Consider the following 18,090-nt stretch of genomic DNA (forward strand, 5'->3'; position numbering starts at 1 on the left):
CACTCTGTCGCAGGATAAAAGACGCATGCATGTTTGGGATTGCTTCAGCGTTTGCTTCTCTTCACAATTAGTAATAACACAACACTTGATCTTCATTCGCGTTCCTTAAATTTGATGATCAGCTAGATTGACCGTAACTCGTGTAGATTGGGAATTCTCGATTACTTGTTTAGTGGGATGCTTGCGAGCGGTGTGCTCGTTGCCAATCATGCGGTATGCTCTCAATACTTCGTCGCGAGCGCGACAATCATAGTGCACTGAGCCTAGTGTAGAAAGCATGTCTGACGAAGTTAATAGTTGTAAAGATCGAGGGAACGATGTTTGCTGTATATGGATTAGCTTAAAAGGACTTCTGCATGATAATCCACGAGTTGAATAATGATCATTATCGTATGCCGTCTTGTAATAGACATGAAGAATTCGCCTGCCCAGCCGCTGAGCTCAAACAGTGTGTTCATACAGCTTATTGCGTCTACCTTGACTGCAACGCAGAGATTATCAAACGCCGTAATCCACCGGGTATCATGCACTGTATTCCAAAATACCAGAAAGAAAAGAGAAAGGACTCCTCCGTACAGGTCATCTGTACCTGGGGTGCAGAGCGTGGCCAAGTGGTTGATAGATCCAGATTTTGGTAGTCTAAGGAATCATCCTTTGGCTTCGATGCTCGAGACTGATGACGCTTCTCGCAAACAGGTATCATTGGGAATCTGAATGTTAGACTCGATTGTAGATGTACGCTTGTCGAAAAGACTCTGCGAAGGCTACCCTTCTTCAAACCATGGGCTCAGTGCCCCGAGTACCCTAGATGGTAGGCTTGATCGTGGTTGTGAGAGTCGCGAGATGCCTCTTGAACATTGCTGCCTTCAGCCGCTAGGCTCGTTATCCCAGGAAGGATCAGTGCTTGCAAGTAGCATTTTGAAGATATTGCCAGTAGACGGCTCCGTGTCGACGATATCTATAGGAACTTTGTAATGCTTCAATTCATCGTTGTCGAGGATATTCAGGCGCTCTTTACCAGTCTCGTCGTTTCCAAAGCGGATGAACTGGATACCGACGTGTTGAAGCCTTCCGGTCGCAACCAGGTGATTGACTAGGTTTGTAACGTGGTTTTTGATGGTTGAAAGGCAATGATGACCTGGCGACCATACACCGTCGGTGAGGATGTAAATGTTAACTGCAGGCTTTTCTTCTACTCGTGGAGACCAGGATGACCGCTTGCTGGCTTGGCTTTGGTGCGGTTTGTGGTAGTAGTCTGGGAGAATATTGCTGAGCGCAATACCCATTTGGCTTTGGCCACTGGGCTTGACTTTCTCGAAATTCCTGAGGAGTGCCTTGCGATCCTTCCCACGGCTGTCATATCTCCGACTGTTGGCGAATCGTAACTCGATACCATCTGGATCCATGGCCTTGACGAGGTACGCTAGAGCCTCGAAGGTACTTTTGACGTCATCCCAGTGTTGTCGCATAGATTCTGAGTCGTCGATGAGGAAGATCTAGTAACATCTCGTCAGCAAGCTTGCTAAAAGTTCCTCATGTATGTTAGCATACCTGATCTCTACCATGTAATTTGTTCAGCCATTCTTCGCCCTGCAAGACCGTGCTCTTATCCAACTTCTTCCTAGTTATGTAGTTCAGGACCCTGGTGACAGAAGCCGAAGGACGGGCCGTCCGACCGGAAGGTACATTGGCCTGTGGGACAGCACTGTTGGTAGGGGACAGCGGAGTCCAGTGCATCTCATGCGTAGTATCGAGGGCTGGACTGTAGGCATCCCGTCTCGGTGTCCTTCCCTGTCTAGTACTCGATGAACCAGAATCTGGACGAGGGGAACGATCTCCACTGATAGTTGTGCGTCTTTCTGGAAAACGATCCGGTTGATACCCGCGTGTATCGCTGACTAGCGGCCGCGCGTTCGCATTCATAGTGAAGCCCAACCCGTTCGTCATGCTTGGGGACAGATTAACAGGCACCGAGTGTCGAGTGTAGTTGTTCGGCGTGGGTGGCCGTGGATCTGTATCGTGAAATGGTGGGGGAGCCGTTGGTGTCGCTAAGTCTATGGCTTGTGTGAGACCATCGTAAACTGTCCACGCATCTGGTCTTCTGGCCGGATCTTGCATCATCATTCCGCTAACAATAAGAAGGACTGACCCAACAATGTTGTCTATAGCTGCTCGACATCGTTGGGTGACCTCCCTGTGCGTTTCTCCCACAACCGAGAGGACTTTGGTGGTGTCGTGGAAGCAGCCGCTATAGCCTGTGTTCCTGAGAGCCGGAATGGCTTCAGCAGCTTCGACGCGCTGGCGATGGTAGTCAATCAACCCTCTTCGGCCTAATACAGACCATACCGCGGCTTCACTGATCACACAAGCTAAGGCCCAAATATCCTTAGCCGGACGGGCTTGCTTGATGCTTTGTTGCTTGGACCTGTCTGTCTCGCCACGAAAGTATTCGGGCGCACCTAGAAGCAAGTTAGTATGGGCTAAGTGAAGGACTTAGTGGCGACATACTGTACATCTTCGTACCGTGGACATCGCGCAGTTGAGTCTCGTCTGAGTCATCAGCCACCACAAACCCGGCGAGACCAAGATCTGCGAGTTTGAAGGAGACACTATACGGGCTATTCCCGTTCCGCTCCGATACGAGGATGTTATCCGGTTTGATATCGTTGTGTAGCCTTTGGAAGTCAGTCCGAAGTAAGAGAAGAGAGAACCCATGCTTTTGGACGTACCCCACTTTGTATGAATGATGGTTGTGCGGATTAGGAAAGTGATGTATACATGCTATTGGCTTGATGAATTGTATAAAGTTTTTCCAAAACTCCAGAATATCGGCCTTGGTCGTCGGCGGCTCGGTTCGTTCGAAAAAGTCCGTGAGTGTGCCACCACTAACGAATTCGCGCAGTATGTTACGAGTCTCACCCTGTGCCCACGAACCATAGAAGCGGGCCATGTGTTGCATCGCATCTCGACCACTTGGGTGGCTTTGTAGTGTTCTGTAGGCTTCGACCTCGTTGTTGTGTAATTTGGCATAGCCCGATAGGCTTGATTTCAGGATGAATACGTTGGTAGGGGGGATGTTTAGTTCGTTCTTAGCACAAAGAAGTCAGCTAGTTGCGTCAAATGTACGGACTTGTGCGCGCGCACGGTGTTGACCTACTGGGATGAGATGGTTGTACTCCTCGAATAACTCCACCTTAAAGATCACCGCGTCCACGCCTTCTCTCAACAGTGTCTTTTGCTTCATAGGTACGACGACATTGCGATGTAGCCATGTGTCGTGCAGTTGGCCAAAAACGAGCCGTTTTGGACAGAACTTCCACTGTGCTTGGTAGAACTCATCGAATATGGTCTTGGAAACCTCCGGCCATGCGTCGCAGGTAAGAAAAGGTAGCCCTGCGTCTGCCATGTGATCGTGATGCACGAATGTCGATAGGTAGATACCCTGATTTATCGACAGTAGAACCGCGAACACAGCTAAATATCTGGTCCGGACAGCATCCTCGAAGCCGGTGGAGCTGTCTACATATAGCAAGAGCTTTCGCAGTCTTTCCGTAGTAAGATAAGATCGGAGCCTATCTATCGATACGATCGGCCGGGTAACCAGTGGCATAGGCTCAGCTATCGCGACCGATGTGCATTCGTTTACGCGCTCGAGGAAATCGTGAAGTTCGGATCCCATCGTGGCTATAGGAGACGGTGCGCATGAGGTATACTCGGTCGGCGCGAATCGCGACAGGTATAGGAAGGGTTGGGAGGATAAAAGAGGCGGTATGAAGTTTGCACGTAAGCTCAATGTGAGGTTGGAGCTTTTGCAAGTATGCGCGGCAGGCTGAAGCCAGGGCCCTCGGGGGTCTGCTCCATGTCTGCGCTAAAGCGAGCAGGACAGGACCCCGCCCGCAGCCTCAAGCCACACTCGACCGGACCTGCATCAGCTGCATCATCGTCCTTCGTTGAGCGTGCCATCGTTCATCTAGAAAAAGAAAGACTTTCTGGCAGGAGATGTGATGAGAGGAAATAAGAGTTATCGCGAACAAAGGAGAGGTGACAACAAGAAAGTTGGCGGCCACGCGGCTACGCGGCTGAGCGACTGTGACAGCTACTGTCTACGAACCTACCACGATAAAATTACTACGATTTTCAAGGCTGCGCATATGTTTTTGATGAGGATTGATCGATAATCGGAGGTTTAATGACAGGATAGATCTGCCCTGTGGACACGAAGTTGGCTTTTAGGTTGAACAACGTGGAACCGCCAAGACGCATCGGTCCGCTGTTGACCATGGCTCGAAGCCCAGGCTTCATGATACGCTCGCAAGTTTCGACGGCTTCTACAGCGATCCTGATCCTGGAAACCCCGGCTAGATCCTTTTGGACGATTGGATCAACTCTCAGATCTAACGGCTCTCATCTCGAGCTATGCCTGAAGACAAACTCATCATACGAGCGCATGAAGATCTCAATAAACAGGATCACGATCTAAAGTTGTCTAGAAATCTATGAGTCTAATGTGCAACAGAGAAGACATCGTCATCGTTCCGATTCCTGCTGCCCTGGTGGCCTGACGCCGCAGAAATCAGACTTCCCAAGAGACCACCCACATACCCGAAAAGCAACATTGCAAACTCAAACCACACCTTTTACCAATAGCGAATGAAAAGCCAACGCATGTAACATAGCTGACTGACACGCAATACAATAAGAGATCAGGCCTCCCCAACTGCTTCGGACTGATCGTTCGACCGAGCTTCCCTTCTGGCGAAGTAATATATGAAGTACCACGCGACAAAGGTCAGGGCCGTCGCAGGGAGAGCAATCATGAGATATAGCCGGAGGCCTTGCATTTGCAGGTCTTGTTTACCATGTTCGAAGTTGAGAATGTCAGTGCTCATGAACGTCTAAATAGCTTCAGTACGTGTTTCCAGTATATGATATCGATCACTTACGGCGATGAAGGTTGCTGGAAGAAAGAAGAGGGTCACGGTGGTGATAACCCTCATGGAGACAGTCTCTTGTTTCGTCTTCATGGCAAGATCTTGCATCTTCACGGTCATAATTTCCATGCGAGCCGCGGATTCTCGAGACTCTTTAGCGTAGAACTCGCTGGCTTTGGAGCTTCGGTGCTGTAGTATACCGCTCATCTAGAACACGGCATTAGCATATGCTCAGTCTCTCGCTTCGATATATGTAGCTTTGGTGCATCCGACTATCACCCTAACCGTATGATGATGCGAGAGAGTATGGGTACTTACTAAGTTCTTCCGATTAGCCAGAAGGTGCAGCAGCGTCTCGGTTCTTGACTGCAGCATGTGCATATCTTTCTCTACTCCAATTATACCCTTGTTGAACCGATGGAGATTAGCCTTGCAGCCATCCTTCAATTCTTGAGGAAACTCGGCATGCTCTGCAACTTCGTCGTAGTGTAACCTCAGTTGCTCAAGAACTTCAGTGTTCAGCTTTAGCACAAGCATGGCTTCCTGTGCCTTCTCCTCAATATGTTGTATAGCTTGAAGGTTCTTGAAAGTGAACTTGTCATCCTTGTCTGCTCCGCCATCGGAAGACACAGAGGGTAGCTCTGGCGATACCGTTGTTTCAGGGGATGCTAGCAACGTCTTCTCGTCTCCGAAAGTTGAGCTGCTGTTGACTGTATCAGATCGTAAAGGCCGTGTTAACAATCTGCGAAGATCGTTCACGGCCGATTTCCAACGTTTCGCATCGGGCGAAGTGCTTGCTCTCTGTGCTGACGCCCAAACACTGCAAGGCTGGTTATCAAAGGTAGTCGTATTGGTGCGTGTATACGTCTGTGGGCTTTCTCGCAGTGTATTTGACCGTGTCCAGGCTTGTCCTGTCAGAATCGGACGCAATGTGTGAGATCGTGACAAGCTGGCAAACGGGCCTACGCTGGTTTTTGGGCTCGTGATCCTTGGCGATGACAGCGGGGATGGCTTCCTCTCGACCTCGAGGGCCGATACACCTCTTGTCAAAGCTTGCAATTTATCTTCGAGATAATTAATATACCACCGCCAGTTCTCTCCGGACCAATTGCACAACAACAGATGTGTTTGTAGTGCGGCCGCAAACGCATTACTGCGACACTCGAGGGGATTGCCGCTTTGTGTTGACTCGTCAGACACTTCAGTCACACGCTTTTGGATTTCTTTGTTTGCCTTGACGATGATCCAGAGCATTTTCCCATTTTCCACGTCGAAGGTATGGTATACAGCGCACTGGCGGATGGACCAAGGTTCTTTTGATCGAGGTGGCGTCGGTTCCACGGATCTCAGATTATAGCTGAAGCGAAGATCTCTGCCCGAGCGGCCTAGGTCTGGTAGCACACACGCCCTGTCATAAGACGCTAACCGGTACTCTGCTTTCAAGCCACTGAAGTGAAAGTCTTGTGCTTCTTCCTTCAGCCCAAAAGGAAATACGAAATCTAGAAAGGAAGGAGAGACCTGATAGATTGTACACAGAAAGCTGAACATGTCGTGCGTGATCTTCAATGGTGCCCGAGCATGGCCAGCTGTCAAGAATCTGTCATCATCAGCTGAGTCTCTGGAAAAAGAAAAAGCCAACTAACATGAAACGACATCTCGGATCGGCAGCCTCAGGTGTTAATGAGTGTCTACAGCTAAGTATGAGTTCCAACTCTCGTTGGTTTTTGACGCATGCTGAGCTGAAGCCTTGAGTGGGGTCAGTACGTCGAAGATTGGCCAGTAATAGAGTGCTTACGATTGTCCAGTTCGCGATAATCGAGGAAGTCCACAGCTACCTTCTCATCTTTGAACAGAAACTCGGATTGTGATTGCAACCGAGATGCGTATCCAGCCATACTATGGCTAAGGGTACATCGTTGTGTGAGATTCTGAGGATAGCGTCGGAACTCCTTGCATGATGAAACGAATTGATCCATTGCAATTGCATCGAAGGTCAGTAATGAAACTGAAAAGTGCCTCACTAACAAAATTGGGTAAACCAAGTTATATAACAGCACTAGACATGACCGCAGCACCGAGTTCCAAGTCCGGTGTTGCCCTCATCGCCACGACATCCTGTCTAGCTAGCCCCGCGGCAGACTATCATGCAGCCCGCCCCCACAAGATCATTGCCAGCATTTCTTGTCAATCATCTTCCCACCGTCGACCTGCAAGCGTTCTTCGCTGATTCTGCCTCAAGGTCAGAATATGTACAATTACTGATCACATAATAATTCATACCGCATCCAACTTCTTCGGAATTCGGAACTTGTACGTATCATTGATGACCTGCACACTATTCTCAGCACATATCGACACAAATTTCAGGATTTCCTACTTGAATGTAGAAGTCACTCGAACCGTGCAGCTCGCTCAGGTATTTCTGCAAATCTGCCTGATCAAGACGATAGACCGGAAAAGTATCCTCGACGTAAGACATTGCGTAGGAGGTGTACGATGGGCGGATGAGAGTGCTAGGGTACGATTGGTATTGGAGTAAACGGATAGAAAAGGCTATACCGGTGAGGTCTGTGACATTCCTGAGGTGCACTTTAGGGACCTAAGTCCTTCGCGCATTCGCGATTGCCAGATATACCATCAGGCTGGACTGCACCAGTACGTGAGGCTCTGCTTCACGGAATTCATCGCGAGTCCTCCAGCTTCATGTTGCGAGGCTGTCGATATCGCTCGGGTCCAATTGACGAATGGCTGAGCTAGGCGTAATTGCTCAACATACCGTAATGCATGCACCTGCAACACGAGAGTATGATATGACATGTAGTAAGTTTTGAATGGTCGAACCTGCAGAACCGGTGAACTGCATCGACTGCGCCTCGCAGCCTTCATTGCCTAGTGCGCGAGCCCCATTGGCGAGGCTCAATGTGAGCAGCACGAGGGCGGAGACGAACGCCATTGTGACCTCAGCAAATGTCGGGGCAGACTCTCACATACATGTGAATATATGCATCAGCGGCACATTTCCTCGTTTAGTCGTGTCTGAGATGCAGCATATACGAGGTCTGCTGAGGTTCACTGCCTCGACTTCGCCTTCCAAATCGTGGGGGTCCGGACTGGACTGCCCATGGTATAAGAAGGGTGGACCCAGCACATCGACTAAGATCTCATGAGCTTCTGGACAGAACGAGATATCAGTATATCGGAATGGTGTCGCGGCAAGGGGATGGACACAGTCATCTGCATCTGCGGAGTATGTCCGCTGTGTTACGGGTATGACGGAGCTATGTACCTACGTACCCCGCTAAGAGTCACTGCCCCACCAAAATTTTGATACTGTCCAAACTTTGGCTCGTGAACTGCGCACATATTCTCGGCCTCCAAGACTATAACACTCTTGAATTCTTCCCAATAAGGAGGGCACAATGTCGAAACCAAAAGATCTGCGCAGTCTCATTGACCTCACCAAAACCACGCAAGCGCTGCTCACACACTACCAATCCTCTCTCGCGCCCATCAAAGATGTCGCTCCTACGCCCGAAACGGAGATAGCAGATCCTCTCGATGTTATCAGAGCCTCGACTAAGCTCCTCAAATCGCATACGACGACGCTCTCGCTCCTCCTCATCAACCCGCCCCTCACACCCTCCGCGATAATAGCGAAAATTGGCGATGTGACCTCGGGTCCACTGAACAGCATGGTGACTGCAGCGTCATACATACCACAAGAGGGTCAAAAGGGTGACATCGGAGACATAATGCGCACAGAAGTTAAGGCGCAAGTCCGGAGGCTGTTGGGAACATGGGGAGAAGTTCTCACCATGATCTTGAAGATGGCGGAAACCCGACAGAGCGCGAAGGGTAAAGACACCGGCCCGACTGAGAGCGAGAAGCAAGAAGTCTTGTCCTCGACTGGTGTACTATGGGATGTATGCGACGCGCTGCTAAAGCTATGCGAAGACGGCGTTGTAGGACTCGTAGTCAAGAAAGCGCAAGAGTACCGCGCAGTCCTACTCGATGCGATCGAGGAGCTGAAAGAATGGGGCGAAGACGTGGACGACGACGATGACGAAGCAGAAGGCAGCGACGACGAAGACGAGATCTTCGGCGCATCGAACAAGATTGGCAAGGACAACAAGGAGCTGAAGGAACTGCTAGATACCAGTGTTAAGAAGCTGAAGATGATTGGTATGCTGTACCAAGCCCTGATCAAGAGGAGGTTGAAGACGTATCCTGCGTCGTCGACACTCGAACCGACTGCGTCAACGAACGGCACGGCATTGCCACCCTGCAAGAAGCTGGACGCACTCGTGAACACCCTCAAGACGATACCCGAGACGGTCGACGACATCGCAGGCGCTTTCTACGATCTCGACGATGACGAAGCGAAAGAAACTTTGTCTAAATGCTGTGGTGAAGCAGACAGCGCAATCGAGCTGGTCAGGCAAAGCTGGACTGGAGAAGATGATGAGTTCACGGCATGGTCTGGCAAATGGGCGAGCGCACTCAAAGCTGCGTGAACAAAGGAATAAAGCGCGCAACCATCTCAACATCACCAACCACTCGCGCACGGTGTCAAGCACTCAGCGATTGAAATGAACGATACGGTATCAATTGCGATATACAAGCGATTGTCGCATTACAAATTCCTAAACAACCGGCGCGCCCTTCGTATCAACCACTCCAGGTATCCGACATCTACAATCCGAAGACGGCAGCCATACCCATGGCAACAACACCGTAGCTAGCAAGCTTGCCAGCAGCAGCGTTCTCAGTCTGCTCAGCGACACCAGAGCTGGTGGGCGACATGGAGCCGCTCATGGTGGGGGATCCGCTCATCATGCTGGACATCATTGAGCCAGTCATGGAAGCGCCAGATGAGGGAACGGCAGTGGGGATGTCGGAGAGGGTTACACCGGCGGCGGCGCAGAGGGAGGAGACAGCGGGGGCAAGGCCTAGTAGTCGCGTTAGATATGGACGAAGATGATAGGTATGTAGGGTATGCAAAACGTACTGGAGATTTCACTCTGCTCGCATCGCTCGGGTGCGCAAGTGAGGAGCGAGTTCTCAATGGCAGAGCGGCCGCTGGTGCACTGGCAGTTTGTGTCTGTGACACCGCAGTTGGAGCTGGGGAGGGCAGCGACGAAGCAGGGGATCTGTTGATTGTTGTGTTAGTTGGTGATGCTACATGCGATGTGCCCATATCGCGATCGCGATCGTCTTGTGGAGATGTGGGCTCCAAAGTCCGATCCGATCGGGGACAGGAGAGGAAGGGCAACATACAGCGCACTGGGGGATACCGCTCAAATCCTGAGCACCAACGAAAGCGAGCGAAGCCGCGACGGCGAGGACGGTAGCCTGGAAACGCATCTTAATTATATGGTATAATATGTATTGGTGATGGTATTCGATATGTGAAAGACGGACTGGAGTGAGGGAATGTCGAAGTGAGATGGAACAGGGTTGAGCGACAAAAACGATGGGACGGAGAGGGGGTCTATGTACTGAATAAGATTCTAGCAACCAAAACCTTGGTCCAAGCCTGCTCCCTAACGCAGCAATAGACTCGTGGAGATTAACATTGGAGTTACCCGGTGATCGTCCCCAGGGATTGCCGCGGTTTGTCGCAGAGCCTTGGTATGCAGTTGACTATCTTCCCCAGTACCCCTCCCTGGGCGCTGTTGGTTTCCTTGATCTACTGCGCCTGCGATCGCACCTACGTACTCTAGAGGGGTGTATCTCGTCGAGTTACGGGCGACGGATGCGCAGCGAGAGCTTCGCATAGGTGTGCAATGTGCCTCGGAAGGAGGGTTAGGTTGCAGTTAGAGTTTGGGATGGCGCCGAACTTGCGGTCCTTTAGCGTTAGCTAAGCGGCGTGCTGGCACAGCTGTGGAGATGGATGGTGGGAGGCGGCCTTGCTTTTCTTTGCTCTGCGCAATGCGACGGTGCGATTTCTTGTCGCGGGCCCAATCAGGCGGCCTGCGGAGCTGTGTCAGGGCTGTTTTGGCAGCCCCTGCGCCTGGCAATCCAGACCTTTTTCTCTTGCTTGTGTAGGGATGTTGTACCCGATGGAACACCACAACGGCTTTTGCTGACTTCTCCTCCCTCTGCCCTCACGCATCACGCTTGCTGACAGCCTTGTTAAATTGCTTTTCTGTTTGCACAGCGAACGCTTTGGGGGACATGCGTTCTTCGTGCGGCACCGGATACCGACCCTGCGTTAGACGAAAGTATGTCCCCTTGGCGTGCGGATGGGGAAGATGCCGTCGACGGTTCCAATGGCACGGTGGCGTAGTGCACCGCTACGGTAGACTGGACTTTGGACGTGGAGCTTCCATCATCGAACGCTTAGTCTTTTGGAGTAACATCTTGCGCTCCGCTACTTAAGATTGTGTGCACATCATCGAATGTCGACAAGATTGCTCGGAATTTGATGCCACTATACCGCTACCAAGAGCGCCGGGTTGTGTTGCTGACGTCCTGGTTCCGACAAAGGAAGGCGACGCGTGAAAATGGGTCGCAAGATGCAGGTACGCGATAAGCGGCATGCAGGCCTTAGATCACTGTCTCCACCGACATCCCTTTTCTCCTTCCACACCAATTCGATCTCTCTGTCATAGAAATCTCGCTCAAAATCCCATTGTTATCTTTCACCCTCTTCTAAGTATCGACGATCGATGAAGTCTCGTCTCGAGCCGAGAGTTCGTAGTTTATCTTCCTTCGCGACGATCCCAGGTTCTCGAATCAGCGCACGGCCCTTCTCGCGGCATCTGAAACACAGGGCTCGTGAGTCGCTCGCCTATGCACATAGGCAATGTCGTCTCATATTCCTTTTGCATGGTGACGAAATCATGCTTTTCTGCATGTTGCATGTGAAGGTGTCAACGCCGTTGACGCTGCATGCATTCGGCAGCGATGAAACCGGAAACGCGGCACGGTACATGAACCAGTCAAACAACATGCGCGGGGGTTTCAGACATATTGCGACCGTTGTCCCACGTCCAACAGTCGCCGCTCGCTGCTGAGGTCTAATAGTGACGATGCGATTGGTCTCGAATTGATGTGCTGGTCGAGTAAATTCTGTGCATAGGATCTGTTGTATGAGGCAATTGATTGTATTCAACACCACGAATTGGTTGACGCGAGTCTGGCAGCACGAGCTGACCCGTGAGCCTATGAAAAGGCTGTAGTGACTAGCAGTACATGAAGACTCCGATAAACATGCAATCCTCCCGAACCTGACTCTTACTGAATGTACTCAAACTTGTGTGATGCTATTGCCAACCTCCAGAAACACCGTGTCCAGCCCGGTGAAGGTTGTAATCTAGCCAGAACCCTATCGTTGATCGTAAAATGAGATCTTTGCAAAGAGAAGTCGCAGTCGCAGAACGGGGAGGTATATTGCTAAGCCGGAAGCCGAAAGAGATTAAGGAAAGAAAAGGCCGTGATCGCAGACACGGCGATCCGTGGACCGAAAGTAGACATACAGAAAAGAAAAGAGATTTCCAAATGTGCCAAAGATTGAAAAAGGATCGCTTTTGATCACGAATGTTGAGGTGCTGATAGAGCAACAGCTAGTATAGCTGAGGTGCCGTTTAGAACATGCCACCCTCCATGGGCTGTTGACCGTTGGTAGCACGTGGAGGTGAACCATTGCGTCCGGTAAAGCCGTTTTGAGGCATTGCTGGCGAGGGTCCCATTTGGCTTTGTGCGTCACCGCGCAGGCTCCTGCCTTCACTGGACGCCTTTCGCAGTCTGCCCTTTGGTTGCTGCGATTGGTTCATCACTGCGTCGGACGAGTTGGTGCGGAGTGGCTCAGCGTAAGGAGCTCGAGGTCCATCCATTCCATGCTGGACAGCAGGATCATAAGGTGATGGTCCCGTTGGGCTTTGGCTTTGGCTTTCACCGCGGCCAAACCCGAAACGTCGCCTCATAGGGTTGATTGGCGGAACAGGGGGAGCGTTGTTTTCCATGCCATTCTTCAGAGAAGCACCAGCTGGAAGATTGATGGTGTCAATCGAAGAAGTTGTGGAAAGGAACACCGGCTCCGAGATCTCCGACTTTGCGATGGACTTCTTTCGTAGCACTCCAGTTTTGGTCAACGGCTGCACGGTACTTGGGTTGAACGCGGCAGCGTTGGGTGTAGTGGGGTTTGAGACAGGAGGGGTGTGATTGGCAGAGAACGGAGGCACTGGAGATGCTGGGTGCGAGAAGCCATTGCCGTTGGCACTGCTGAAGCCGCCTGGTGAAGGCCGGGGCGAAATAGGGATTCCCGGGGAGAATTTCCCCCCAGGAGGCAGACGAGTGTTCTGACCCGGTCCAGCGTTAGTCTGAATAGGGTGCAGATGCTTCGACTCGAAGTAGTTCGCCGCGGCAGTCTTGCTGTTGCTGCGCGATCGCATGCGACCTTGGGAATCCAGCGACGGTCTCTCAGAAGGAAGTGGAGGCGTGGGGTGAGCAGAGTATCCAGGCATTGATGGCATTGTGTTTGCAGGATACGCGCCGCGGGTGCCATCTGCCATAGCCTGGTCCAGGTCATCGCGGTATTGATCATGGCGACTCCGGGAACGGCCTGACGATGTTCCAGAGCTCGAGCGCTCTCGCGTGGAGCTTCTGGTCGATGCCTGTGGAGATCTACCCGATGGACGACCAGTGCGGCTGCTCTCGGTTGCCGATCGTTGGCGATTCTCGTGCTCCCGCTGTGCGTCTTGTTCACTTTGCTGCAATACTCGGGACTGCTTTGGTCGCAGCGCTGGCATATCACCCTGAAGACCTACGAGCGAGGTGCTGCTGACATTCGCTGAACTTCCTCCAAGAGCAAGCTTCCTTACTGATTTGTTGGAAACATCAACTGTAGCAAAAGATTCACGACTCGACTTTGCACGGAGCATGTTCAAAGCTGTCTTCAGTCCGTTGGATGGGCCCGCGGGTGCTGGTGCTGGACTTGTTGAACGGCCTTCGGCCTTAGCACGAAGATTCTCCTGTATTAAGCGCTGCCTGTGAGCGAGGTCTCGTTGGAAAGCTTCGTGGTCGGCCTCTGTCTCGTTGCTCGCGACACGCTCATGGGCCCTTCGCGGAGTAAGATCCCAGGGAGCTGCAGGATTTGGCTCGGTTGCGCTCATGATCAGTGGTGTGGCGTTTTGTGCGTTGGCCTGCTCGTCAGAGTTCATCTTGACGAGTTCATCGCGGTAGGGGTTGTCAATGTCATCCAGATCCCATGGGTTAGAGTGGCTGTATGTTGAGGGAGCTGGGGTAGCCGATTCCGACCCCGGTTGGCGGCGCTGGAAGCCAGACCCTTGTGTATGAATGGCGAGCCCCATAGGTGGGCTCATCATTGGAGGACCTGGCTCACCATAGTTGGAAGAAACATTGCTGACGTTGCGAAGATGCTGCCTAATCATTCCACTCAGTCCGCTGCTCTCAGGACCCAGTGTTGGTGAGTCAACCTCGGTACCGTCCACTTTCACTGTCTCGTCGGGGCGTGGAGACGCCTCTTGGGTAAGAGCAGGGCTGTACGAAGAAGGGCCATTCTGAGAAACCTCTTCCTCCGATGTTGTCCGCGAGCGGAATGCGGGATGCTCGAACATTGAGGGTGCGGGTCCGGTTGCTACGGGGAGATTGTCAAATCGACGAGTGGGCTCTGTCGCGCGCGTGGTTGGCGGCCTGGGAGCTTCATCTTCTGCTTCGCTGGAATCTGGGGAACTGAAGAAGGTGGCTTTGTTGCAATTGTCTGGAGACGCTGCTGGTTGGCGTGGAATGGCTGGGAGGCGCTGGGTCGGTGGCGAAGTCGGGGTACCTGGGCCTGCGGTTCTCATCTGACTGGCAGCAGCTTGAAACCTGGAGAAGGCAGAGGGTGCTTGAGCTGGTTCAGCAGTTGATTCAGAGCTTGACCGTTCGTTTGCGTCACTTTCAGCTCGCTTACGCCTTTGCTGCTCTGCACGCTCTCTCAAAGTGGGCTTACGAGGCGGGGACCTCTCGGCCTTTTGAGGTGGTGTTGAGCGCCCTTCTCGGTCCTGCTGCATATGGCGCAAGCGCTCTGCATACTGCTCCTCGCTGAACGCCGCCTTGGGTTTGTTGAAAGCACCCATGGCGGTCGCTTTGCCCCGATCGTTGGGCTGAAGTGCAGCATTGAGGGTATGAGCTTCTTCACTGTCACTGATGACGGGACTTGTCAGTGCAGGCGACTGCGGGCGGGCGAGGACGGGGCTCGACGCGCCGGAGGAGTTGTTCCTGCTTATGCCGGGGTATCCAAGCGCGTTTGGGCTGTCTGAGCGGAAGGCGGGTGGTCCCCGAGCGAACCGGTCATTCAGGTTGGTGGCAGAACGTGCCTGAGATATGGGAATAGGTGGCGTTGATCGTCCGGTTGGCGCACGTGCGCGTTGTATGGAGTTGAGACGGTTCATAGCTGAGGACTGTTGCTCTTGGATTTGCTGGTCCAGCCCTTGGTCGTAAAGTCTCCGTTTCGTTGTGGACCGGCCTAGATCTGGGGATGTCATAGGGGCACCTGCTGGGGGAAACGCCGGCGAGGAGGCTGATACAGAGTTGGTGCCCTGTGACGCTATCGAAGTCGCGGCTGTAGATGTGCGGGTGTTCAATGTGCCTGAGTTAGTGGATGACGAAGTCTCCCTCTTACGGCTGAGCTCAGTAGGGCTGGACGGCTCAGAGTTCTGGCCGTCTTCATAATCCGACTGCTGCCTCAGCCTGTCCTTCTCCTCTTGTCTGAGCCGTTGGTATGCTGACATATTAACGTCGTCGTCGTAGAGTGTCCGTCCGGTGCCCTTCGCGTTTGTATTAGAGATCATGTAGATCTTTTGTCGTCCACCGAACAAGACGTTGCCCTCGCCGGGTCTAGCTCTGCTCATAACGCTACCAGAGCCGTCGTCATCTCTACTGCTGTCGAAGGAATTGGTCCGTTCGCTTGCGAAGGGCGGTCGGATGGAGCCATTGAGCGAGGAGACTTCAGCTATATCGGAAAGACCTCCTGGAACGAAGCCGAACTCGTGGAGGCGCGATTGGCGTTTCGGTTGTAGTACACTGTCGTCGCTGGCCTTGCCAATCTTGGAGTCTGGGTCGTCCTGCTCTCTCAACATGCTGAAGCGGGTGGACAGGCCAGGCATGATCAGACTTGTCCGGAAGTCATCTGCTTTAGGCAACGCGAAGTTGAGATCGAACTCTGGTTTGGGCTCTTCCTGACCCTTCTTGCCCTTCTTCGTCTTCTTTGGGGCGGCGGCCGCGTCCTCGGCGCCATCCTTCTTCCTGTTCAACCAGCGGTTCATGATGGTCTGGCAGTTATTAGCAAACGTATAAGTACGCCGCATTGCATCCGGAGTGGGCGAGAGGCAATGGGAGGGCGCCTTGGCAATGGGGATGGGGAGGAGTGTAGTCTTACTGGCGAAAGTGATTAGACTGGATTATAGCGACGACTGTGCGCTGACCAATCTCGACTGTCGTGTCGCTGGGGTGAGCGGGCAGGCGCACTCGAGCGAGGAGTGGGGAAGGTGAGAGCAAGGCGACTCGGGGTGGGAGGAAAGAGCAAACGCGAACATGTAGCGGGGCCAAAAACAACAATGGGGCGGTCACGGGCGGTGTTTTTCGAAAGTGTGTCCTAGGCACAGTGGAAAGTAATGTCGGCAAGAGGCGAAGGAGGGAGCGAGCTGGAGGTGAAAAGGAAGGCGTGCAGCGATTGCATGCGGGATCGGGCGCGCTCGACTCTGGATGGCTCGGTTGGCGGCAAAAAGTACAAAACAATAGATTATGGCAAAGGTTAAGGAGCGTGTGTAGCTGGCAGCAAACAGGTGAAGGAGTGAATGCACGCGCGCTGCGGAGTGCTGGCGTGGTGGTAGAAAAGAATGCAGAGAGCAGATCTCCCGACCGAAAAGAGGCTTCGAGGAGCGGGTCGACGTGGGTATGCACTCTTTGGGCCTCTGGGGGAGTGACAAGCACTCGCACATGGGACAAGGATCAATTTCCACTAGCCTCATTTCCGCGTCGCGCATGGGCGTCGCGGTGCAGGGAGCAGAGAAGCCATAGAGCGCGGGCCAATATCCGCTCGATAGGCTGACTGAGGTCGGACGGCCAGTTGCAGTATTGCGCCGCTGAGCCCAAACCCGCGCCGTCCCAGGGGATGCGGGCGACTGGCAGCGCGACAGAGTCGACGACGATGCGTCGACGCGATCCAACGGCATTTGCTAGCGCCCTCTGCTGCCTCGCCGCTGCCTCGCAGCTCGTCAGACATGCGCCTTCCGCGTCACACGTCGCTCCTGCCTCGTCACTCGCGTCGCAGAGTCATGCCTTCCTTTTGCAATAACAAACTTTGCCTTCCCCCCACAGTCTGAAAACCACGACGCACGACCTTATGATAGCCCTTGGCCCGCCCTTTGCAGCTGCCGCAACGACAAAAAGTATCATGAACACTGCGAGGGACATCGCGCTCCACTAGCACCCCGCCCAATCAGCGCCCTGCCCTGAGCGGTACCTTGCAGGCGTCGGGAGGGGCTGGTCCATCCCTGCATCCTCGATATCACCGCGCCCGCGACTTGCTTTTCTCGTCGCGCCACGACGCATCGTCAGCTTTGCCTCTCCGCCCGTCAGCGCTGCAGCGTCGACTCCGTCTTCTGCCCAATCACTTACCTCACACATGGGTAGCCAAAGTATGCGGGGAGACGATCCAGAAGTACCAAACGCCCATCGCGTACCTGAAGCCGCTAACCTCGGGACGTACAGTGAAGCGAGCGAATCACCCAGCTCTCTAGTCATGGTCCCGGTGGCCTTTCGCTGTGTTCCCCTGGCCTAACCGCCTGGCGCTGTCATACCTCCCCTTTCCATGTACTACGGTAAGCGCAAAACTATGCTCCAACACTCCGAAGTTCCAACATGTACTCTTGATCGACTCTCGAGGAGCAGGATTCAATTGGTCTTGTGTTTTCGCGATACGGGGCCCGGCCAGACTCGCATCCGGAGACCTGGTCCAACTGTCGTGTCATCTCCCGCGTGGCCGTCTGTCTACCGTCAGGCCGCCCCTGGCAGCTGATCCGAACGGCCATCCTTCCCCTTCTGTTCGGAACGTTGGACTCGCATCGGCAGACTAAATGCCGGCAGAGTGAGTTCCTCGCCGTCGGCGAATAAGGCCAGCCGGCTGTGCTGTAATTCAGTCATTGCTGAGCTT

The 18,090-nt window shown here is 53.0% G+C and overlaps 5 protein-coding genes across 5 annotated transcripts; 1 reads left to right on the forward strand and 4 right to left on the reverse strand.

Annotated features, from left to right (window-relative positions):
* Window positions 1–866: 866 nt before the first annotated feature.
* J4E92_010798 (uncharacterized protein) lies at window positions 867–2,950 on the reverse strand (the record flags this gene model as incomplete). Its single annotated transcript, XM_051502133.1, has 5 exons — window positions 867–1,496; window positions 1,552–1,692; window positions 2,347–2,459; window positions 2,509–2,675; window positions 2,730–2,950. 5 exons carry the CDS (start codon window positions 2,948–2,950, stop codon window positions 867–869), a joined length of 1,272 nt encoding a protein of 423 aa, XP_051347664.1.
* Window positions 2,951–4,703: 1,753 nt separating this feature from the next.
* Window positions 4,704–6,826, reverse strand: J4E92_010799 (uncharacterized protein; the record flags this gene model as incomplete). The annotated part of the gene is made up of 5 exons (XM_051502134.1): window positions 4,704–4,895; window positions 4,944–5,138; window positions 5,250–5,641; window positions 6,585–6,677; window positions 6,727–6,826. 5 exons carry the CDS (start codon window positions 6,824–6,826, stop codon window positions 4,704–4,706), a joined length of 972 nt encoding a protein of 323 aa, XP_051347665.1.
* A 1,524-nt stretch (window positions 6,827–8,350) lies between these two features.
* J4E92_010800 (uncharacterized protein) lies at window positions 8,351–9,445 on the forward strand (the record flags this gene model as incomplete). The annotated part of the gene is made up of 1 exon (XM_051502135.1): window positions 8,351–9,445. One exon carries the CDS (start codon window positions 8,351–8,353, stop codon window positions 9,443–9,445), a length of 1,095 nt encoding a protein of 364 aa, XP_051347666.1.
* A 178-nt stretch (window positions 9,446–9,623) lies between these two features.
* On the reverse strand, window positions 9,624–10,295 carry J4E92_010801 (uncharacterized protein; the record flags this gene model as incomplete). Its single annotated transcript, XM_051502136.1, has 3 exons — window positions 9,624–9,880; window positions 9,940–10,081; window positions 10,209–10,295. 3 exons carry the CDS (start codon window positions 10,293–10,295, stop codon window positions 9,624–9,626), a joined length of 486 nt encoding a protein of 161 aa, XP_051347667.1.
* Window positions 10,296–12,520: 2,225 nt separating this feature from the next.
* On the reverse strand, window positions 12,521–16,201 carry J4E92_010802 (uncharacterized protein; the record flags this gene model as incomplete). Its single annotated transcript, XM_051502137.1, has 1 exon — window positions 12,521–16,201. One exon carries the CDS (start codon window positions 16,199–16,201, stop codon window positions 12,521–12,523), a length of 3,681 nt encoding a protein of 1,226 aa, XP_051347668.1.
* Window positions 16,202–18,090: the final 1,889 nt, after the last annotated feature.

Source organism: Alternaria infectoria (assembly GCF_024043175.1).
Source record: "Alternaria infectoria strain BMP 0036 chromosome Unknown scaffold_43, whole genome shotgun sequence".
Lineage (NCBI taxonomy): Eukaryota > Fungi > Ascomycota > Dothideomycetes > Pleosporales > Pleosporaceae > Alternaria > Alternaria infectoria.